This window comes from Pipra filicauda, unplaced genomic scaffold (genome assembly GCF_003945595.2).
Source record: "Pipra filicauda isolate LSUMZ 115617 unplaced genomic scaffold, ASM394559v2 scaffold48_size3843733_pilon, whole genome shotgun sequence".
Classification (NCBI taxonomy): domain Eukaryota; kingdom Metazoa; phylum Chordata; class Aves; order Passeriformes; family Pipridae; genus Pipra; species Pipra filicauda.
The window spans coordinates 3,813,000-3,838,056 of record NW_024104631.1 but is presented as its reverse complement, the minus strand read 5'-3'; the positions used below and the strand labels follow the sequence as shown (position 1 = coordinate 3,838,056).

The window sequence follows — 25,057 nt, the reverse complement described above, 5'->3', positions numbered from 1 at the left end:
TAGTGTACACTATAGGATATGGGCCCACCAGGATATTGCTGTCCAAAGCTGCAATTTGAAGACACAAAGCATTTGACAGCAAAGCCAACTTCAACAGCATCTATCCCTTGCGCCTCCCAGGAGATGCTGCCAGCTCCACACCCCAGCTGCATCAATGTGCTCTTTTAGGGCTGTACTGCCAGCCAGATCCGGGAACTGATCTCACAACTGCCAGTCCCTCTCCTTGCCCTTTTAATTTTTTTGAGCAGCTGGGTCAGCTACAGCTGCAGGGATGAACAGTTGGGAACAGGTTGAGCCAGTGTGGCCAAGAAGTGCTTTGTGTTATCCAAGCATGGCCCAAGGCTCTGTCTGCTGGGGCGGGTTGAACCACTCTGATCAGCCCAGTGCCAGCTGCTAAGAACAACATCTACGTTCCACCAAGGTCCTACCCATCCTACGTGCTGCTCCAGTGCTCATCTGAGTGGCTTTAGAAATGCTTGCCTCCTCATACCATTGACCAGCTGAACTGCATTAGGATCTCGCTGACTATAAAGTAAGCCTTCAACTGACTCAAGGAGAACATTTCAGTTTCATTCTGTCATGAGAACTGTCAGAGGTGAGCACTTTCAGAGCCCTTTCTGCAGACTTTTGTTCTGTGAGGGGATCGTGTCATAACATGAGTCCTCCTCTCTCATGCTGTAGCCATCTGTTGTCTGCACAGGCAGGATGAGCCCACGTGACACCCCAGGTACCAAGCTACAGCCCTGTGAAGTTACAGGCTGTTAACATGGTAACAAGTCAACTTAGTCTCTTCATGATAGGCAAGATCAAATCATGTCATAACAGGTCCCCAGCATGGCAGATTGTAATGCCAGACTAGTACTGAGACCTGTATTACCACATTTGAATCACTGCAAGGCAACCTGCTGTATTAAAAGAAGAAGAGAGGATCAGAGAGAGTGGAAAGACAGCAGACTTTCCCAAACAAACTGGTGCATGGAGATCTAAGAAGAAAATCCTGTGCTCATTTTTGTGCAATCTGATCAGCAGCTACCCTGAGGTTGAGGGTAATAACTCATTTGTAATTTTAACTACCCTGATGCACAGAGCCAACTTCTTGCCACTTTTAGGTTTGTTACTTCAACAATTATCCCGTGAAACCAACTCTGAGCAACACTAAGTGACCGTGTCTGTACTGGAGGTGTGAACACCTTACAGCAACAGTTCCCTTGTGCAAACACTTTTCAGGCAAGAGACATGTACCACCATCTGCTGAGCTTCCTTCTTGCACTCATCCCATTTGGTCAGCACACTAAAACCCTGAGTGACTGCGCTCACCTTTGGATTTGTGTCAGCTTCTCCTTTCTAGCTAAATGCCACTCACCTGCCTACAACAAAGCCTTGTAGGATCAGTCAATTTCTTTTGCTACTAATTGTCAAGACAGAGGGGGCAATATGATGGCAGGCAAGCTTCAATGCAAAGACTAATATAAAGTAAAACAATCTAAAACATGCCTATGTGATGCTAAATATGTTACTGGCAGGTACATTCAAGCAGGAGGACTCAGAGCCATCGCTGATATCTCTCCAGGATCACTGGTGTGGCCTGCAGCAGCAGCCAAATTAAAGCCAGACTGCATCAACAGGCTCAGAAAGCAATCAGAGGGACTTGCAGACAGCATCTCCATAAATAGGTAATAAAGGGAGCAGGCAGGTATGTGCTCTCGAACACACAACCCTAATGAACCAGTTGTGGATGCTGATGGAGTTAAGAGGAACAGGAGGAAGTGGCTGGGTCCACAGCTCACACTAAATAGCACATCCTACTGCTACCACTGGAGACAAGAGTACCTGCCCTCAGTGGTAGGACACTTCTCACATCCTTATGCTTTGCTTGTCTGCAGTCTTCAGTCCCACTAAATACAACTTGGCCTTGCTATTCTGAACTGCTGGGAAAAACTGCATGTGCCGCTGTGAGATCCAGCATCCTCTTCCTTAGACTGGGGATAAGCACATTTCTCCTCAGGTAGCAGCTGGCAACTCCAGGTTTATGCAAATTCTGTTATATTTGGTAGAAAAGACACTACCACATTTTTGACAGGGGAAGGGCTTCTGGCCTGACACAAGATAAAATGTATGTCTATCTGTCCCTCCCAGTGTGTAATAAGAAACTTCACTGTTTTTTCTTCCTTTACCCCCATTACTGCTTGGTGACCAACTACAATATCCTGACTGTAAGCACCTCAAAAGCCTCTCCATAAATGTCTATCACCTGTGTGATAGACAGACTTCCATCAGAGCCACAGGGCATCTTTCCACTGACTTCAGTGGATCAAGCCCCATATCAATTACTTCCCCCCAGGAGAAAGTTTTTCATGTCTGTAATTCATTTAAATGACTAGAACACAGGAAGGGACTGAGCAGAGAAGTTGAAAGAAAAACCAGGATCATGAAATGAAATGAGGAAAGCAATTCTGCAAGACATCCTTGTGATGAAGAAAGAGATTGAGAGGATAGTTACTCGTAAAACGAGATCAGCTCTTGTCACACCTCCCACCTTCCACCCAAAACCTCTGAAAATGCACACACACACCACCCAACCCCCTGCCACAGCCAGCAGCCCCTTTGATACAACATTGTGGGTATCTCTCTCACTTTAATCTTCTGAAAGCTGGTTCTGTTCTAGTTAAAATCTCAACCCATACCAGGGATTCCTCGTATCTTGCAGACACCTTGGGAGCTGCTTCTTTCCCTTCATTTTCTTCCAGTGTCAACACAACTTTTTAGATGCATCATGGCAGTGCTTTTTGTAGTCTTTCAAGTCACTCTTACTTTTTAGAATGCCTGCTAAGTCAATCATAAATTTATGGTTACAAATAACATCACTTTTTGCACTTTTATCTGGCTTCATTCACAATGCAAATACAAAACTTCAAAGTTGAGCAGACTCTTTTGCTTCACGATAGCCCAATTCCTTTCCACATTTCTTTTCAAGCATGAAACGACAGGACTAGCTGAGTATTAATTATTTGAAACTCAACCTGCATCCCAGGTCACAATTTTCTCATCTTTTCAGCCTTTAAAAGTTTTGTATCAACCAAATATTTGTTATACAGATCAATATTTGCGATGAACAAAATATTCTTCTTTCCACACAACCGTACTAGTTGGACATCTCAAAACCCAAACATAAATTCTGCTTACTGTGCAAACTCCAATCCTCCCACCCCAAGTTGCAATGCTATTCCCAAGTGGAAACCAAACTGCTTTCCAAAAATGTCACCTTTGAAGGCACAAAAAAGATAATTAAAAAAAGCCATTTTCTCTGTTTCCTGCATTGTCTCTTAAAGGCAACTGCTCTTCTGATAAAATACACTTACTCACTGGAAGATAACCTAAACAGTAAATGTTATTTTATCTTTTATTAATTTTTTCTGTCAGAATAGTCATGGCCTGTATTAAAATACGTCTGTACCTAAATATTGACCCAGAACTGACTGTAAACTTTGGTCAGCAGCACAGCAGGACTAGTCTAGTCTGGACACTTCCTGGAAGCTAGTCATTTGAAGGGAGTCTGTTCCAGTATAAAGGGTCATCTGAGTAATTATAGCATATAAGAAGATCAGTCCTTAATTCAGGTATCTCTTGCCATCGTTGTCCTAGTGGAAACACATTATCACCATAGCAAGTACAAATGTTGCAATGTTTACAATTTCACTGACTTAAATCATAAAAGCAAAGAATAAAAGTGCCTCCAGTCCTTTTTTTTTATGTCTTGTGATCTCCACTTGACAGGAAACATTTAGGTTCACGGGCTAGGTGTAACTACATTCTATTTATCTATTTATTCCTTTATTTTATTTATGGACCTTTTCTTGTACAGTTTGTTCCTGTTGTAGCAGCAAAACAAAACAAAACCAAAAACCTCCTCTGCCATTAAATCTCACTTGCTACAAAAAATAATCTTGGGACGAGTAAGACCCTTTGGTATCCCTCTGAAAATATGCTCAAGTGACTCTCTGCAAACGGATTAGGTTAGCTATAACAAACTAGTGGTCAAAAAAGACCATCATTGTAATTTTATATTGAACCTAGTCTGATGCACATGCTATAAAAGGAGCAAAATTAACTGCATCACCTGCAGGGCACTTGCTGCTCTGAGAATTAAAAAAGTCAAGACCAGGAGGGAAGAGTAAAAAAGAAAGGCTAACCAAGTTGAACACAGAAAAGTAAATTACACAGTAAAGACATCAAGATAAAGAAAGTATTAAAAGCAAGTGTTCAAGCATGTTCAAACAAAACACAGATACTGTGTTAGACACTGTATAAAACCAAGCTATGCCAAATTCCCTGTGCCCCACTTGTGAGCTCAGCATTAAAATAAAAAAACAGTGAGGAAGGTGTATGCTTCTTCAGGGAAATGTTTTTGAATTAAAAAAAAAACAACCACAGTGGTGTTGAGGCACGAAAGAGCAAAAGCTTTCGTGAGAGAGACTTTTGGTTGCATGAGGGATGTGGGTTACTGTCAGCATATGCATTTTTGCACTTTCACAAAAGGGAAATATGATCTTGACACCACATGGAAGGAGCCCTCCACGCTGAAATTTTATTGAACATGAAAGACACACTGGCAAGAATCTTTTTATGTCTGTATAAATACAGTAGTTTAAAACTGGTAATATACAGGTAACACTTAAATGCCCAAAATTATATACATTTCCTTTAACCTAACTTAGACCACTTACAAAAATTACTTGAATAGCAACTTCTCTACAAATGGACAAGAAAAAAAGAGCAAGAAAGAAGAGCTAGTTGTTGCTTTTTAGCTCAAACAACTGTCTTGTTGGGTTTTTTTGATAGCAGTGTTATATAGACCAGCTTGTCTGCTGTGATTGCCAACACATGCAGCTTGGAAGAAGATCACCAGGACTCTCATCTATCCCATTCACATCAGCCTGTCAGCCCTCTCTCTACACAGGCCAGGGAGCAGCCATCAATCCCAGACAATAAAGTTCCCCTTTTCTCTTTACAATAAGATTAGCAAATACATTTTTTTCTTAACTCCTTTTAAAAAACAGAGCTATCTAACAAGTCACTGCCTGTGCAATAGGTGGGGACAGGAACGTTGCGTTGCACTACAACGCTGTAGATGTCTCCATGAGAAAACCAACTTGCCCACCCACAACATAAACCCAACAGACTGCTATGTCTACCACAGAGCTGCCAAACTTCTCGCATGCCACTAGCAGCTGACACTCACCACAAAAAACACAGGGCTCACTCCAGCTGAATGCACCCTAGCACTTCCCTTGGCACCATTTCTGTGGCCTAAATTTCCTCCATCTTCCTAGCTTACCTTTCCCTCTCCCCTCCAGTAAAACCTCATTGACACTGCTGTCACAGGGGAGCTGCTGTGAACTCCCAGTTTAGAAACAGAATGCTAATGTCACCTGAAAGCAGATGCCCCAAGGCCAGTCAAAGCTTGCTGGTGGTGGGGTGGTCCTCCAGCAACAAGTCTCTCTCAACACTGCTCTGAGATTAAGAAAGAGCTCAGTATTATCACTGCCAGAGCACGCCAACCAAAATCTGATTATTGCCACTGCCGTAGTATCACCAAAAATCTTGTGTCTGTGGTGAGGATCCAGCCCTGCTACTGCTGCAGTTGCCTGCCTTCCTTGTGGCGATTGCAGCACAGGCCTTCTAAAAGGACGGGGTCTCCTTCCAAGGCCAGTGGTCGTAAGGGAGACAAGTTTTACCAGCATAATTCATGGCTGAGTGCATTTTCCTGTCTTCATTAAGGGTTTACACCAATGCTGCTACCTTGGAAGTCTGCCATCAATAAGCAGGTCAAACCTCTTAGTCTGGGAAAAGCCTCTCCATTGTTTTCTGTCTCATGAACAGTTCTTCAGTAACTATCTATTTTTTTTGGAGACCAGGGTGTTGGAAAACAATTGAGATACGAGTAAAGATCTCTCCTTCACCATTGAAAGTAAACCGTATGCTTAATAAGATGAAATAATTTGGTCTCTGTGGACCAGAAAACAATAGCCTCACTGTTGGACTGATACCTTGCAAGTTATGTCCTTGCGTCACCCAAAGCAAACTGGAATAGGGACTGCTCCACAGCTCAGATTCCCTTTAAACCTCTTAGCTAACCTCTTTTACCTCTTCAGGTTTCCCTCTTTAGCACAGACATGAATCAATTGCTTCAGGAAACCTCAATTTCTTTTAAAAAAAGTTAACTTTTATAAGACTGTACTCAAATCCCCTATGTTTCTTACAAATATCCCTGATTTTTATTCTTTATGCTAGGAGCTGAGATGCATAATGAAGTAAATAACATCAACAACTGTGACTGACTTAAAAGGAAGCAGCAGCAAGTAGAGCTTTGTCCTCACTCTCTCTGAGCAGGATGAGAATCTACTAATTACTTTATTACAGTCTGGGTGGAAAAAGGAGTGAACTTCAAATCAGCACAGCATTCAATGCAGTATTTCCTTTATAGTAAAGAACGAAAAATAACCCCAGACCTAGGATAAATCTCTCTACCCAATTCCTCCTTTTGTTTACACCAGGTTTGAGGTTACTTACACAGTGGCACAACACTAGAGATTCCATACACATCTCCACACCTTAGGGTATGTGCCCACCTTTAGCTGTCTATCTCTGAGAAGAAACACTTCCTAGAGGCAAGCTACTACGTAATGCTCAGGATGAGCAGTTCTTGCACCCTCCTTCTTTGATCTGTCAAATAAAAGCCACTGCAAGGATAAAAAAAACCTAAATGCTCTATTATTTTATTTTCCTGCCACAATTCTATACTTAGTGGCTCTCATTTTTAGAAAACTTTTTATCATTACTTATGCAGATAAAGAGACACCAGAAGCAGCCAAACGAACCATGTAAGGCACAATGAAATATTCAACACATATGTTCTCCTTTAAGATAAGACAATAATAACAACAGAACAACTGAAACCTGAGTCTCTTCCAAGTATACTGAGTTATGCCAGTGAAGTCAAATGGGCATTAGAAGTTTAATTTACCTTCTGATACTCAAAGGCACAGAGATTATCCCACTACTGAAAAATCTATCACTACCACTACAACAACAGCAACAGCTAGGGATTTGCAAACTAATGAAGAATACAATTCAGACACTAGAGAGAGGACAAGAAAGGAAGATTCCTCCACAGAGAGGCCCTTCCATGAGAAACATCCTCGGGGGCTACAATCTACTGTGAGCATAAAGTGCTCTTACCTGTGTGAGTGAGCATGTGCCGCTGCAGGGAATTTGCCCATGGAAAGACTTGAGGACAGTAAGGACAGGGGATATTTTGCACGCAGTCTGAATAGGCGTTCCTCTTCCCTCTCAGCAGCTTATCCTTGGCAGTTTCCTTCTCATCCTCACTTGTTCCATTTCTGCCACTTTCTTCCTTGAAATTGTCAGTGGACTGCAGAAACGGGCTAAATTTGTTAGCGTCTGTGGTAGCCAGCATTTTCTCTATGCTGGCAAACTCCCCACTTGACTCCAGATCCACATTACTGCTAAGTTTGGGCTTATTTTTCGTTCCTTTCTTTCTACCTCTCTTCTTAGTCAACCCAGCATCAGCAACGGGAGACTGCTCTGGATCACATGCCTGAGACAGGTCACTGGGCAGGCTGGAGTCTCTCTGAACAGCAGTCATGATTGTCACTTTAGCTTTGGCGTTCCCTGATTTGTCACACCCAGTGGAGCTGCTCGCTGCCTTGGGACTGGCGTCTGGAGCCTCTGTTTTCAGCAAAGCGTGAGCAGAAGACACAGATGAAATGATCTGTGCAATGGAAGCCAATGGCGGCAGCTCTTTAGTTACTGAAGGCTTTGGCAAGAGAGGTGGTGGTGCTGGTTTAGGCCTCAAGGGTCTCAGCAAGGCAGAATTGCCAGGGAGAGCTGGGGAAATGATTGGGACAGTCAAATGCAATGAACCTTTCAGTGGCTGGGGATGTCTGACACCCCGGTTTGTCTCTGAGCCCCCATTGGCACCAAAAACCAAAGGACACTGCAGACAGTTATAGGCTTTATCACTGTTCCCAGAAGCAGCCAACTCTTGATTCCTGGCTTCACATGGGACATCATCTTTATCCTTCTTCAGGATTTTGGGGATGGAGAGGTCAATAGGCTCCATGGAACAGTCGTAAAGGGACAGGGGAGAAGAGCCGAACAGGTTCTCCTGCTTCACTTGCACAGCACTCAGGCTTTTGCTCTTCTGAGAGAAATCCAACGGCTCATCAAAATCCATCGGGAAGCTGCCCACAGGTTCACGCTTGATGGAAACGTGAGATGATGTTCCAAGCAAGAAGCCATTTTGTGGCTCCAGAAAAGGCGCCATGGGCTTGTGGTCCATATAAGTGCTGTCCTCCAATAAAGAAGGCTCTGCCTGGCTCTCCTGGGCACTGCAGTCCACCGTTAAGATGTAATTCTCAATCTCCCTTTCTTGCACGTGCAAGTGCTGCTTGAGGATATGGTGAATGCAATTTCTCTTAGCTGAAAAGGCTGTGCCACACTCCTTGCACTCAAATGGCTTCTTCTTCTGGCACCCACTGTGTGTCCTCATGTGAATGCGGAGGGCACGGTAATGCTTCAGGTCCTCACCACACAGCTTGCACACAGTGTCTGGGGAGCAGAAGGCATCCACCATCTCTGCGGCATTGCTCGTGACATATTCGATGTTCTTCTCTATATCCTTCCTGGTCACTTTGAGGTGCTTCTTCCGCAGGTGCCTCTCACAATTGGCTTTCACTGTGAATGGGTAGTGGCAGATTTTACATATGTAAGGCCTTTCCCCACTGTGTGTCCGCAGGTGCCGGATCAGTGCTGCCTTGTCAGCTGCGATGTAGTCACAGATGTTGCACTGATACGGGGAAATACCTAAGTGAGAACGGATGTGAGCTCTCAGGACACCAGAGAAGGCAAACACCTGGTCACAGAAACGGCAGGGGTACAAAACTTTCCTCATGGTTGGGGTCTTCTTGTTCGCTGCCCCTGCAATGATGGCTTTGAGGTCTCCTTCTGTGACCTCTTGCTTGATCTTGGCTTCCATACTCAGAGGCAGGAGAGCTTCGATGATGCTGTCCTGCTCCAGTTGCGTCTTCATCTCATGCTGAGTTAAAGGCTCTGCTTTGGGTTGGAGGAGCAACTGCGAGGAAGGACTTGATTTGGCTCCTGGCTGAGGGAGATGAGAGTTGGAGGAGGACTCCACCGAGTTCTTGATCAGCCTCAGAGGGGGAGGTGGGAGGCTTGGGCTGATGCAGCCAGGGGAGGCTTGCTGGGCACTGATAAGAGGAGGAGGTGTAGAGGTTGCGACAACTGTTCGGGGCGTTACCAAAGGCTTTGGCTTCAGTGGTGGCATATGCTTGAAAATGGACTGCACAGGGACAGAAGGTGCCTTAGAAAGTGGAGGAAGACTGATTTGAGGAGGAGCGGAAGAAGCCATCTTTAAGATCTGCTGAATATCTGCCAGCTCAATGGCAGACTCATTGGAGATGGGTTTCACCACAATACTGCTGTCAGGCTGGATAATAAAACCCTTCTGGAAAGGCTGCAGCGAGAGAAGCTTTATGTTTTCTTTTGTAGGGGGAAGGACTGAAAATGACCCTCCCATGGAGGCAGCTTCCAGAGGAGAGAGGCTGAGCAGGGTGGTGCTGCCAGGTTCCTGAGGTAGGTTACTCTTCAGTGCTCTGAGCCGCATTTCTTGGACCTCATCCTGTGTATTGTCCTCCTGCTTGACAGGCTTGATGTCTTTGGTGTACTGTAGGCCCAAGGATGCCATGAAGGCTTTCTGGTCTGGATTCTCGCCAGGTGGGGTCATGGACTGTGGCTTGTGCTTGTCTTTTCCCTGATCCACCACATGCGTTTCTGTGTGCAGTTTGAGTGCCGAAAGCATGGGGAATGCCTTGTTACACATCTCGCAAATAAATCGATGGAAGTCACTGATGCACCTTCGCAAATTTGTTTCACACCAGACCTGCAAGACATGCAAAAATATTTAGAGTAGGTATCTTAAACTGGAAAGGCATCACACGCTATTGCAAAACAAAACCAGCTCACTCTTTTTTCCCCTGCCTAAGTTAAGGGGTTTAGAGCAGCCACCACCCATCTGGTATGGAGATATTCCTGCTCCACAGCCTTTAGTCTCCTAAGTGGTGTACCTGAATTAGGGGCTGATTCTCCAGAAGTTCCCCTCTATAAAGGCAAACTCCTTCAGATGGCTGTTCAGACTCTCAAACACTTTTCTATCATGAACTTCCCTACCAGAAACCTCTCTCGTGTCACTGACAGGACAGGAGCCTCAGTAGACGACACAGCAAGTAAACTGGGCAGTAAGACTACCTCGTTTAGCTCTACTACTATAAAGAACATGGGAGGAGAGGGAAAAAAAAAAAACCAAACAGCACCCAAAAAGGCAAAACAATATAAACCAACCAAAATAATATCACCCAAAAGCAGATCAATGAAACTCAGAGCCTAAAGTAGAAAATCTTTCGGATAAGGAAGTTTGATTACATTTACTCTCCCAAGAAAAACAGTAGTAGAGGGCTGGCAACATCTTTATATACTCTACATACTTCATAAGTTTTGTCTCACAATGCAAGCAAAGTTATTACAAAAGGAAAATACCAATCCCTTAACGTCTGCCATTAATTACACAAAAAACCCCAAACAAACAAGTTGTTTAAAAAGCTTTTTCTTCTGATTTTGTAACTTTTACACCAAAACTATAACAGACTTACAGAATGATCTATGTGCTCCCCCTGGACCAGCAACAAATTTCAGGTCTACCACCTTGCAGCCAGAAGAGCTGGAAATCAATGATTTAATCCCAGTAGAATAAAAGGAGTGCAGACACTGACTAAGCATGGTCCTTCTGGATTGTGCTGTTGATTTCTTTTCTTTTTTTTAATAGATATGCAGCGTCATCCAGACCCAAACTAACTAAGGCAAGCAAGGTTTGACAGAGGGAGGAGTAATATCAACCAGCAGAAAGCTTTATGGCTCTCAGAAAAATATTCACAGACTACCTCCCTGCCTCCCTCCAGCCACTTTCCCTCAGAGGTGCAAAACCCTCAGACCTTATATAAGGAATATTGTGGAAAGGTGCCTGGGAGTGTTTAGTGAAGAAATCACTGAATATGTCACTGTTTAGTAAGTAAGGTGTCTGCTCAAAGTTTTTTGTAATAAAGCTTTTACATCACAACTACATCCTTGCTAGAGTAAATTAAAATAATGTCTTCCTTACCGTGTGTCCTCTCTACTGATTTCAGATGTGGGATAATTTTGTGAAAGAGAGAACTAATGGGCAGGTTGGAAGGGGCAAGGATCTAATATGATGAAGTTTTCCTTGAGAATGTTTTTATACATCTTTACACTGATAGTTACCCACTGGAATGCTGAAAAAAATCCAGTGCCAATATTCTCTAGATGACAAAAGAAAAGGAAAAGGTAGAAAATGTTTGGAGCCTATACAAACAGTGCTTTCCACAAAATATTCTACATGCACTCTCTGCCTCAGCAAGGATGAATTCTTCAATGATTTCATAAGGTATGTGCTGTAGCAGCTGGTATCTTACGCTATGAAGAAGAAGAGTACCTGAGAAATGCGGGGGAACTTCCTACAGGAGAAGTCTGTGAATCCCAAGTCGTGGAAGCCTGCTGGAATCGAAGGGTTGTTCTGAATGAAAGGCTTTCCCATGGGATCTCTGGGAAGCTGCTTGTGGATGACTGCATTATGGCGCAGTAAGCCCCGATGAGTACGAAAGGTAATACAACAGATGTCACACCTGGAAAGGAAAGGAATAAAATATAAATGACTTACTGACTGCTGCAAGCATAAGAACTAGCATTCTTCTTGCTTTAGTACACCCTCCTTCCTCTCACTCCACGATACCAAGAACCTGCTAAATGCAAAAAAAAAAAAGCCACAGCATGTTAAAAACTGATCTCCACAAAAAGGTCATTTCAGTCAGTCACTTTCTACTAGTTTCTGGCTAATAAATTCACTGAAAGTTTAAAGAACATAGCTCATGAGAACTGACAATCCCACAAGGGCAGGCAGTAAAATGGCAGTTGAGACCACAGCCTTCTGACAACCTTCCCATTGTCCAACCAAAAATATTTCAATGGGCTTTACACCATTTCATTTTTACTAAGAAATACTGTTAAAACAAACAACATTTTAAAAAAATCAGTGACAAGAAGATGCTAAATCTGACTTAAGTAGCAAGCAGTTGCAAATGTATAAATAGCACCTTTTATAACCACTGCTTAAAACATACTATGGCACACCACTCAAATACCCATGTGTGAATCTTCCTCACACTGCCTTTCCATAACCTTCCACTGATTTTTTTTTTTTCCAAGCTGTTATGAGAAATATACTGTTTTAAAAGGAAAACCAGAAGGGGAGAAATGTCAGAGGGGGAAGACCTGAAACAGGTTCAACATTTCTGACACTCTTACATCTCCTTCACAGCCAGTGTGCCCTGAAGAAAAATGCAGAAACAATGTCTTTTTCTACCTGCACTTTACTGCTGTGATTTCTTGCTTTTCTTAAGTTCTCAGATCCCAAATTCAGCTAAACGAAGGTTTCTCACATGAAACATTGCATTAAATAACCAAAGCTGTGCTGCAGGCAGTAAGGGTTACACAGCAACATTTGGCCAACATGTAAACAAGCCTATTCCCTTTTAAATATCTGGAATTTGAGCTCTGCAGCATGACAGGTCACGTCCACTCTGCATTCAACTAGTGATACACAGTTTCACTCAACACAGTTCCTTGTGGTTACAGGTCCAGCTCCAAACCAAAGCACGGGCTTCACAGAAGCAAATACCAGTGAATGTGAAGCAGTCAGATTTTGTCAGTGAGAATATTAGAGGCACTAGGAGTTTTTCACATCTACCCCTGCCTTAGTTCTTCCCATACCATCCTTGCTTTCTACATCAAGGAAAAGGACATGTGCCTACTCATTAAAAAAACATCCTGCAATTCGAAATGACTTCTGACAAAATCCTGAAACCACTCCCTCCCTGTCCTGTCCTCAACAAACTCCCATTGTTGTTCTTTTTATCACTACATAAACTCCCACAGTCATTTTTTTATTCCCTGAAAATGAAGAGATAACCAAGTCACCCACAAAGCAACTGGACTCAGTCTCTGAGTGGTGAAAGAAGCAAGTGTGAAATGTATATAACACGGCCTTTGTTATCAGAGTACCCAGAAAGCTTGGACATAAATATTGTGCGCTGAACTTTTAATCTGCTTTAACTCTCCTGTCAATTCCCTTGCATCCTACCTTTACAACTATTGCTAGCACAGTTCCTCCAGTCTATTAAATACCAAACCAATGCCATTTACAAAGCTAATGTTTGCTTAAAAAGGTATGCTAAATGTGACAAGAACCTCTGGTGGTGTGGGGGAAATGTCAACACGTAGTACTTCTCCAGCATCAGGATCTACGGCCCTCCTCCAGCTCACTTGGCAGCACCTACTCTATGATGCAAAGCTTTCATCTTCAGTGAAAACAAAAACACACACAACCACCAAAACCACTGGGGGAAGAAGGGCATTAAAGGGTTAGAACAGTCACCTGAAGAAGTTGCAGGCTACTGAAATAAACTCACTTTTAGAGGGGATGAAAATGCCTTGCGTGAAAGCGAGCAGTGTTTCTGGCATGCTCCTCCTGGTACGTCAGCATACAAACAGCGAAGGCTTGGAAGCAATGCTCCTGCACCATCAGGAGCATCACTGGCTGTTCTGCAGAGGCACACAGACCCTCACACCTCAGGGCATCCTGAGGCATTTCCAGGCCAGTGTGCCCGGCCTCCTATGGCCCAGCAACCCAAAGCAGTGGGTGTATCCCCTTGTGTGTGATGAGGCAGGCACAGCTACCGCTGAGAGTACCACAGAGTTACTGGGAGAGCTGGCTCCTGCTACTGTATCCCCAAGATCTGGGCAGAGCAGGAGCCAGTGATCCTTGGCAAGCAGCCAGACGTCCTGCAGACGGGTAAGGTGTGACTCATCAACGTTGCAGCACTCCCTCACCTCCATTGGCTGTGCAACGTGCTGATTTTAAGCACTAGTTTATTTAGGTCTCCCATCAAAAGCTGCACTTCAGAGTTAATCTTTCTGAGCAGACACCCGTGTGAAAGTCCTCCACAGTACACCTGTATCAACTGCTATGCCTCAGGACAGTAAAAATTTGCAATTTAAAAATGGTGTTTTCCATGCAAAGGGAACTGCCTCCCCTCCCCCCAAGCAAAAGTAATGTATCTCACTCTTTTATAAAGCATAGAATGAAACACTCCTCTGTATTTTTCTCTTTCTTCCTTAGTCTTCTTTTCTTTTCCTTGCTGTGGGTGAAGAAGCAGCAAGTAAAAAGAGAAGTTGGGAAAAGGATTAAGCTCTTTTTCCATTCGGTCAAAAAGAAGCACCTGGCTGAAAGTGGAAACATATAGAAATTATGCCTGGCATTTCAAGATGCAGGCTCTTCAGGGCATATAAATGCACCGCGCCCTGGCTCAGCACTTTGCCCTGGTGGCACAGCTTACAGAATCACAGAGGAGCTGGAGCATGGCAGGGACCTGTGGATGCCATGTCTTTCTCTGTGCCCAGGCACACCTGTACAGGCAGCTGTAGTTTGGAGAGTTAGAATAAAAACAACTTGAGAAAAGCCCTCCCTGAGAGATGTGGAGCAGCCCCTCTAGGCAGGCTCCCCAGGCAAGCTAGTGACCTGGTGGGCTCCAGTCACCACACCGGCACCTGGTGCCCATGCTGCTTGCCCAAGGACAAGTGAGGTCTTTGTAAAGCTGCTCCCAATGCTGAGGGGTGTCACCATGCCACCAGTTCAGGAGATCTCCCAGGCTCTGCAGACCTCACTTGGGCTTGCTACAGATGCAAGCTATTTAAAATACACACCTCGTTTGCCCAAGTGTCTGCACAACGTTTTTTTTCTGCCCGTGTTTTTGCTGAATTCCTTCCCCTCACCTCAAGTAGGAAGGGAGTCTGAATTTCTCACAAATGACATGACTTGAGCTTTGAACACAATTTAGCAGTGCAGATGCAGACAGGGATCCATAGCACCTCCAAGAAAAACTCTGCAGGTACTAAGTGTCAAAACCTAATTAGTTAAGGCAAGCATCATGCTGCATTGACTAAGGCTTGTGTTAAATTTAGAATGGAGTAAGCTGACATGCCTAACAGTGCATTAACTGGAAGCATTAGCTTTTTTTAAGGAAGTCTAACCATTAATTTCTCTATTTTGTCATCAATACTATTTCCCATCTTTAGGTAGTGTCAATGCCTACTGTATTTTTAAATCTAAACCCACGGTCTAAGAAGGATAAGAGAAAGGAATCCTAGGTGACATTTCTTCATCTTGCTTAAATTGCTTTAAAAAAAAGTTAAAGTCTGAAAAGTCCAGCATATCAAATAAAGCATCTGAAACATATGGTAATATTTTGCTCATGATGAACTTAAAAAAAAAAAAAAAAACAACAAAAACCCCTCCATCTCCTTAAAATTTCATAAGTCTGTTCATGTGCAGTGCCAAGTCAAATACGGATGGCACGGTTGCAGAGAACAGTGATGGGAACAGGTTTTGAGATTGTTCGCAGAACAGGCAGAGCAGTGGCTCAACACCTGTGCAGAGATAAAAGCACTCTACTTGCAAGGTAAGTTTCCAGATGTATCTAATAAAAGCTGCTGTGCTATCATGTGATTGCTAGTCTTGGCCACAGTCTTCCATTTTTCTATAAATATGATTACAGAGTAGGGAGAAAAAAGCTGTTCAGTTCCAAGCACAGAGATTCAGTTTTAAGCGAAAAGGAAAAAACTGCTTTTAGCAGCTAAGGTTACTTGAAAATGAGCTCAATTCTCAATTGCCTTTATGTTTTGAAGTAATTCATACCTGTACACTGCCAATGTAATACCAGGGCTCTGGCTCGCTGGCAGAGGTGCACAAAGCAAGAGGATAAGAAAACACAACTACTAAAACACAAAAGCAGAACCAAAATATAACAGTGCAATGACCAGGCTGCGCTTGAAGCTCAGGCTACATATTACACCAGGCAAGTCTGTTTAATTATTACTACACCAGTGCACTTTTTCTTTTTTTTTTTTCAAATGCAGACAAGGTCTTTGTGTAAAAACACACTATTAAAAAGCTTTCTACTAAAATAAGTTAGTATTCTTGAAATCTGTAATGCTAATTAGGATATAAAAGCATTTTAACAGGCTTTAAGAAATAGTCAGTGCTCTGTGAAGCTTGTTCAAGAGGCAAGCCAGGATTTGCTACACCTTTGACAAGTGCCACCTATGCAAGAAAAGTTTACATTAGCAGTGTCTGTTGCCTTGTATTACACTCTCCTCTGAGATAATTCCAATTTCTCAGCAGAGGAAACAGCTTTTCTTCTTTAAGAAATGGAAAGACATTTTAGAAAGGAAATGCAGAGCCACAGTTTAAGCAAAATTAATCAGTCTTGATTTTGATTAGGAGTAATGCAGACAAACATTCAATCTTTCTAAATTTTATATTTCAGTAATCAAGATACAAATGCCAAATATTTATATCCATCATTATGTTACCAAGAAATTAAACAAACGCTATGCTCTACATTGCTTGAGACTGGCGGTGGGAAAGCGAAAGTGACATTTACTATTCTTCTACTTCCGAAACCACACAAGAGCAGACTAAACCCTGAAGTTTTCACCCATGCGGCTCACTAAGACAAAGCTGCTCATGTTGTGGATGTGAACAAAGAAAAACAGTGTGAATTTCTAGGTCTTATCTAAAATAAAAAGCTTGATATCACTTTGTTCCTTTCCTGTTTGTCCTCTTTAGCAACTTTCACAAACAGAAGCAAAGAAAACAAAACAAGAATGGAACATATCCTGAGACAGAAGTCATTAATACATAATTAAGTTATGAAGCTGTCTAACTCCTCCCACTGAAATCCCTAGTATATACTGTATATATTTCTGTCTTTATCACTATTATTCTCCTTTCTGTCTTACTTTATTTGCAGAATTAATGTGGCTCTCATGAGCAAAGAAAATCCTGTGCCTAGGACCTAAAAGTAATACGACTGGGCAGAAGAGAAAGATCAGTGATTCCCTGCTGTTGACTCATGCCTGCATCAGGGAGAGCAGGCTCCCAGACTCTGCACTGGCAATGTCTGCTGCAGGGAAGGCTGACAAGCAGGAGGAGATGAAGAAAGGATGGTTTTGAACACAAGGATTTTCACCACCTATGAAAGAAAAACTAGCAGGTTATAAACATATCCCCCCTTCAGGAGAGGATTCCTTTGCTTCTCTTTTGCTTCTTTTGGGGCAAGGCAAAGGGAGAGAGACGAGAAAGAGCAAATTGGTCTCTGCTCCTGTGCAACCCCACCCAGGTCCAGCTACTCATCTCCTTTTGGATAAAAAAAACCCCTTCCTGGCCTCCACACCCAGGGCCCTGGGAAATAACATCCAACAGCTGCACTAATCTCTCCCACTTGCTGTAGATGAGTGACAGAAAAGCAGCAGTGCTGTGAACTCGCTCCTGCCTCCCTCCCCAGGGACCCCTGTGGGTCCTCCTACTGTCCTGCAATGACCGTTCCTGCCTCCTTCCCCGCAGGATCGTGTCTGACCCCGAAGGACCTGCTGCTCTCCCATCTCGACCTCGCCCAATGCTATGGGTCTGCTGAAACCGCAAGAGGCACAGCAGCATCAGGAGCCAACTCCCTGCCAGGCGCGACGGGACAGAGAGGCTCCCCTCCCTCTCCCCTGTGCGTAAGGGCCTGGACTCAGCTCACTAACAAGTTCAGTGCGCGCTGCTTCACATACACAGCAAAAGTGGGGCTTTTTTTTTTGACTTCTCCCCCCTTCCACCTCCCCACTGGCTGTCTGACTTTGTTACCAATGTGTCCTGTCGCTCTTTTTAACCCTCTCCCCCCCAAAGAAGCCACCCTTGGGTGCAGCAAAGGCTGAAACCCCTGCACCAACCCTTCTATTAATAGAGGGATGCACAATGTTACGTTCATTCCTACAGCTGCGCTGTGGTCCAGGCAAGAAAAGTATCATGTTGGAGCCAGAACAGCCCCAATATAAACCAGGGTGATGCTGTACTTCAGAAATTTGTCAGCATGCTGCAGAGCCAGAGTCCCTACCAGTGCATCATGACTCCCACAGTCAGAGTAACTTGAGTGAAATTAACTGCTATGAGGTTTAATAAAAAGGCATAAGCCATCCTGTGTCATGTTTTAACTTTCTTTGTGTGTGAGCAAAGAAAAAAATCAGGAGAAAAGATTTCACTTCTTCCCAACACTAATGAACTGCATTTACCAGCGACACTTCAACAGTGCCAGATTTAAACATCTCTGCCCCATTGGAGTGGTAGCTTACTCTACCATTTACTTCAACAGAATTAACATGCAACTAATTAAAAATAAAGGGGAAATGGGAGATGGCCTGCGGACATTTGCACAAAGCAGTCATTTTCTCATAATGACTTTTTTACTTAATAAAGGTCAAAGTTTTAAAAACCAGAAGTCTCAACAAATTGGCTAGAGAGAACCACAGAGAAAGAGCTGAAGATCAACTCAAACAAAAATGAAAAGTTTAACAGTTAGGGCAAGCATACCTGGGAAAAAAAACCAACCCTCTGACCAGTACGGTCCTCTACAACTACCAAAATTGGAAGCTGCACAGCATTCAGAATAACAGTCACTATTTGTGCAAACAAACTCAAATGAACCTTCTGGTATTCTTTCAGGGTAAGAAATGGAAAGCTCTTCCTACCTTCTAACACCTTTCAAATATGGAAGCAAAGTACTTGTGCTATTTTAAAATTAACGGTAAGAGTTAAAAAAAAAAAATCTATGTGTCTACCACGTTAAAAAACAACACAATTTTTCATAAGTAACATAAAGAGAAATCCCACAACGACACACCGATCGCAACAGGGCTCACAAATAGGTGCAGCTGAATCTGGACTGCACACCCTTGCCCTTACCTATATTTGCAGGTAAGATATGCTCAGCATGCAGACATGACTGTGAACACACTTTGAGAGAGCCTGTGTATAAACAAATCCTGATACTTAGGATCAGGCAGGTGTGTTAATAAGCTATTTTGGCTCAGCCCTTTTTCTCTCCTGTATGCCCTTTTACAAGCAGCTTTCCTCTACAGTCAGCTTTGCATTTACCCACTTTCTATTCTTGCAGCTGAGCTAAGATATTCAACACCATGTGACACACCACACAGTTTCACATGAGAGCATCACTCCCTGCGTCCATTCACTATCTGATATTTTTATCCGGCTGCTCTGGATTCCCAGTCTCCTCACACAATGAGCTCCCTGAAGTGAGCTGACCACTTCTAGGCCAGGGTTGGACTCGCGCTGCTCTTCAGATGTTTCCCATTTCTCTTTTCTGAACAGAAACTTCAGAAAGCACTTCAAGTGCAGTTCTGCTCTGCTTTTGCAAGCCAGCACACAGACAGATGCTCAACCCACTGATTCTACTTCTCCATTAGCTCAGTAAAAGGATGCATTCACCAGCTTGCTTGCATACCCTCTCCTCTGCCTTACTGAGTTGCATAGTACCACAGCATATTTTTGGTCATAGCATTTACTAGAGCTGGATTTCATCGTCATCAGCTGTCTCATGGAACTGCTCCTGCACTGAAAATACTGCCGACAAGAGATTAGTTCTAGTTCCTATTAGCAAGATACTGGAAAACTGCTTGAGAGATGAGCAGAACAGGAGAGTCAGCCTAATCGGCAATGCCACACAACTGACCCTTGTCTCCATCCTTGGCTGTAACAAGTTTTGTAGCATTGACTCTTGTTAGTACTCAGTAACTCCAGCGCAGTTCCCACCTAAACTATCCTTGCTGGTACAATCTCAAACAATGACTCAGAATGGCAGAACTGGGGCCAAAGTTTAGCATGCCAAAACCAGAGGTCAAGGAGGTCCATGAACATGTCCATGCTAGAGTGCTCTCCATCTCTCTCAACAACTGTGTAGGATACAAGCTCAGAATTATTCAGCCTCATTAAAAGAGCACAGCTTTTCTTATTTTGAAGTGCTAACAAGGAATGAGGCTATGTGCACACCAACAGTTGTGACAGACAGAAAAGCAGTATATAATCTCACAATGCTGAATGAAGATGACTCATCATTCATGCTTCAAGTTGCTTCCGGTAACAGCAGCGTCAACTATCAGGAAAAAACTTCCTCTCCCCACCCTGAACCTGTAGTTTTGTCTTATAATAATATAAATTGCAAACAACATATAGTTTTCAAACACCTTCACTCTTGTAAATTTGCAATGTCACTATCACTCTCCTCCCACAAAAGGCTGGTCACATGCAAAAAGCAATGTGCTTCACAAAAATGAAGCCAGCAGGATTATTGCCTACTAGACAGGGAGAGAAAAGACAGAAATTTAATTCCTAAACTTGCTTAAATAGGCATTAGTAAAAACAGGAATTAAACTTAAGGGTCTTTTTCTTATTGTTGTCTTTTTTTTTTTTTTCTTTTAACATCCCGTACAATGTACTTCTAGTCAGTCACACTGCTGGCTCTGTAAACAACTTAATCTTGTGCTAATCTTTTCTACTGGTGCTAATGATTGAAATCATCTCCATGCACTTTAAATTTACATTCATTTCTTTTCTTGGCTATTTTCTCTCCCTAGAATCAATGTGCAGAACAGCCCTGAAGAACAGTAACTGGGCAATAAACATTAAACATTCTAAGTAGCTGGAATAATTTTCACTCAAAACCCACTTCCTTTTGTCTTGACATAAATGGGCCTGCTCATGTGCATTGGCTAAAATGATTTAAGATTGGAACCTAGGTCCAGGTGGCTGGCAGCATCCCACCACCTGCCACCATACATTAAAGAATGCAGATGTGCTGGCAAAGAGGGAAATTGGGTGACCAGCCCAACTAAACTGCAAGCTGCATGTGACATCTTGTGAAACGATTTTCCCAGAGAGTCCAGCAGACCATTCCTAGGGCATTTAAGTTGTCCACTCCATCTAGGTGAAGCCAGGTAACACCAAGACACAATGACGGCATTTTCCACCTGTGAGTGTTTTCAGAAACAAGAGCTCACAGCAGTTATTCTGGTAAAACTAGAGGCAGACAACCGCAGGTACCAATGGTCAGAGTGTCCCGACACTTTCTCTTCCAGGGCCTGAGCTCTTCTGTTGCTGTGCCCATTACTGATCTAGCTGTTCAAAGCAATAACTTTCCATGGCAGTGTTCAACCCCTAGACAATTTGACTTAATAATTTTCACGAAACTTAGGTAGGCTTTTTAGAAGAACAAGGTGGGCTGTGGATGGCTTTTGGTTTTCTTTGTTCGGAGGTTTTACAGGAGCACATTACCCTGGTGGAAGACAGCTACTTTCACTGTCCTTGTGAAAATATGCCTGGGATTTGGCAAGTTATAAACCTTAATATATTATATCACTGTTTGGATAGGCTTTGTAAAAGGTCAAAAAACTTAATCTACCCTGAATCCATTCACGGCAACAGGGATCCACTGGTTCTGGTCACCAGATCAGCTCAGTGACTTAGGCAGGCAGTGTCTTTCACACTGCAATGTCTATTTCTCATCACCTATATAAATGTAGCAAAAAGAAATCCTGTAACTGAAGGCAAAGTCACACTGAACCAACTGCGATCAGAAAGTCCCCATAATGTTCATTAAGAGCCAGACTTTTACCATACTCAAACTGCACAACTATCCTTACTAAGAACTGAAGTTTAAACATGAACATCCTTTCTAAGAAAGGAGGTAACTGCAACACTATCAACATCTCCCCCCTGCTCTCCTCAGGGAAGATACACAGGCGTGAGAGGCAGCATAAATGTCTCCTCGCTGCTGTGAGGAAGTAAAAATTAAAAAAACTGTACAAAACCTCCGGGAGGAGAAGGAGAGGAAATATAAAGGGTATGCTCTGGTTACACCAAAACCCAACTGAGGAATTTTATAGTGTACGTACTCTTTTTAAAAAAGCCACAGGTTTTACTTTAAGCCTGTTCCGTTGTACTTGCCAAAGGAAAGAGGAGAAACCTAACATAGCACCTGGAGAGGTTTCTCCCCAGGAAACCCTCACGTCTCCTTTGCTTGCACTGCTGATGTGCTCAGAGCTGCCTGTCAGGTGACCTGTACAAGCACATCACCACGTTTGACAGCCACAAAAGCTTCCAGGGAAGTTATCCTGCTCCGCGAGGTTTCTCATTTTCACTATTGGCTGCACAGCGTTTCAGCGCTCTGCTATTATATCAACACTCAGATACAAACTCACCAAAATAGAAGACGTCCTGAGGCCCCAGCTGCAGGGAAATAGACCTCTTCTTTAAACAATCCAAGGTAGAGAGGCCAAGGAGGTCAGAAAGTACCCCCGGGCCACCTCCTACTGCTAACGGGGACTGCAGACAATCTTGCTGGGGCCAGCTCATGTCACTAATTAGGGTGCAGGTCCCAGAGCTTCAAAGGGACAGAGAGTGACCAGGGGGTGTAATGCCATGAAGGAGATGCAGTGCCACAGCCCATTGTCAGTGGGACAAAGGGTCCTATTATTGCTCCCAAGAGCAGGGCAGTTCTTACAGTAATTAGGAGACAAAGATGCACGATTTAGGATTTTACATAATCAAGAGATACTCTCCCAAGCGGGAGCCCCTCTCACACAATCAGTGGATTAAGTATTGTTTATTCTGCTTCAAGTAAACAATGAGGTGCTCCCTGCTCGAGGTTTTACATGAAAAAGCGGTACCAGGGAAGACAATGCGGAGTGTCTTTTCAACTGACTTTGAACAGCTAACCCTGTGATTTAAAGTTGTTCATTTGACAGTATCTGGAAGGGTATTGGCCCACCCCGTAAATTAGCTGCTCACATACTGATCCCGGGGCTACCAGACAGCCGTACCTTTTCTGCTGCATAGCAGGAGGGGGGCCGGGACAGACAGACTCAGACAGCTCTGGGGGCAAGAGGCTCTATTTACACAACAGCACTATAATGGCAGGATTAAAGGACCACAAGGAAGCCAGGCAGAAGCTCCTGCCCACCGGGGCACTTGGCCGCTGCTGAGGAAGCATCCCTGAAGGGAGGCTGGTACCACCATCTAGGCAGTGCACACTTGCACTGCTTCAGAGCCGGTCTGCACTCATTTTCATAGTAACTACTAGGGGGAGCAAAGAGGAATCGAATGTTTGCCCTGTGCCCTTCTAATGAGAGGCACGGCTAGGCAAATTGAGCATCACTTATTTTTGGTCATGACAAAACAGTCTGTACTGGGCTACCTATTGCAGTAGCTCCAAACCAACCACCAGCCCCCAGAGCATCTGGCTCTGGGATACACATCTGATACCTGCTTCACAGGTCCCGATCAAGTGACTCTACTTTTACAATATGGGCAATAAAAAGAGACTGAGGGTGTTATGCTTCCTGCCCTTTGCTCATAACACAGTTATTATGCTTTTTTGTTCGTTTGAACTTTAATGAGAGTTCTTTTCCCTTATCTTCTACAATAAGGCAACAACAGGACTTGATGAACTCCTTCTAACATTTTGCAGTCTGCTCCCCCACCACGGGCATACCCGTATACATATGCCTCTTGCTCTTGATACTCTAGCAAAATATTCTCTTTTCTTCATCTCTTTCACTCAAAAAAGCACCCTTAAGCCTCAACAAAAAGATTTCTATCACATGAACTCTGGACTGAGAACGGCATGCCACATGCCACATTCTGCTTATCTCGTTGAATCCTACAGCCAGTCTTGCACAACACTGGGAGCCAGGGGATTACAGCCCCTGTCTGCCAAGGATTTTAACCCATTTCCTTTGGGATGAAAGAGTCACCTTAAGAGCAACTCAAACTGCTCTGCTTACAAGAGGATTTTCTGTTAGGTTGGGCCAAGCAGACAGTGTCATTTGACTTGTCTAGACTAGGACAAAAGGTGTGTTTTAAACCAGATGAGCAGGGTAAGTTGCACTTGAATATTGTAGCTGACCAGGGAGAACCACAGCTTTCTTGACCTATCTCCACTGACTTGTCTTAAACTGCTGAAGTAAATACTTGACAATCCCCCCTTACCAGCATCTAGACAATTTCATAAAAACCAGCATCCCAGCACAACCCTTAAATCATGCCCACAGAGCTCAACAACTGTGGCTCTTGATTTAGGGACACATTCTAATCTTTGTCGATCAACACAATCAAGGGTAGCAAAATCCATATCAGGTGAATATTATCCAAAAGCAAGTCTCCTAATACTAGAGAAAGAGTTGCACGAAGAGGAACAGCACGTTTGCACAGCCAGTGTGTCCCCCTGCCTTTCTGCAGCAGACAGCAAAGCTGCCAAGCTAGAATGGTATCTATTCCCTTATCTTTTATCCATCATTCAAAGCAAGACAATCCACCTCTTCCTCTGGTCCATCTTTGCGAAGAAGACATATCTTCACAGAAGTTTCAAAATAAGGGTAATACCAGGATAAAGCTAATATGACAGTCACTTTTCTCTAGAGCATGAAGTGTAAGGCAAAATTGTCTCAGACTCCATTTTGTGTGGCTTGCAGAGCTTTTGCCAGAGAACAGAACTGTTTCAGTTTTGATCTATAATGAGAATTTACTTCATTTACCTCAGAAGCAGCAAAGTATATTTAATTAACCAACATTTAACGGACCAAACTTTTCAACTCCTTTCCAATTACTGAATTGCAACACTTACAATGCCTTTGAAAATATGTCACATGGACTTATCATGGTTTTCTAAAAAAAAAAAAAAAAATAAAAGGAAAATTTAATAGAATTAATCCCATTTAATAGAATGAGATGCCTCTGCTCCATGCCATTCTATTAAGAACCTGTATTCAGGAGTAAGTGTTGATACTTCAAGATGCTGAATTGGAGTCCAATGTCCCAAAATAAGCTTGAAACACTGATAAGCTTCAGCAAACAATCTCCTTTTCTAAAATAGCAGCTTTTCTACATGTTTAAACTAGCCTTTAAATATCTCTTTTTTATCTTCATGTATCTGGCTCT

General features: G+C 43.3%; 1 protein-coding gene across 1 annotated transcript in view; it reads right to left on the bottom strand.

Moving 5' to 3' along the window:
• Positions 1 to 7,239: 7,239 nt before the first annotated feature.
• Positions 7,240 to 25,057, bottom strand: part of RREB1 (ras responsive element binding protein 1) — a gene marked incomplete at its 3' end in the record, with an annotated part of 103,057 nt that continues 85,239 nt past the window's right edge. Inside the window, exons 9-10 of the mRNA XM_027715771.2 lie at positions 11,606 to 11,795; positions 7,240 to 9,982 (exon numbers count right to left, since the gene is read on the bottom strand). Coding sequence (XP_027571572.2) covers positions 7,240 to 9,982; positions 11,606 to 11,795 — 2,933 coding nt within the window. The remainder of the gene's footprint in view (positions 9,983 to 11,605; positions 11,796 to 25,057) is intronic.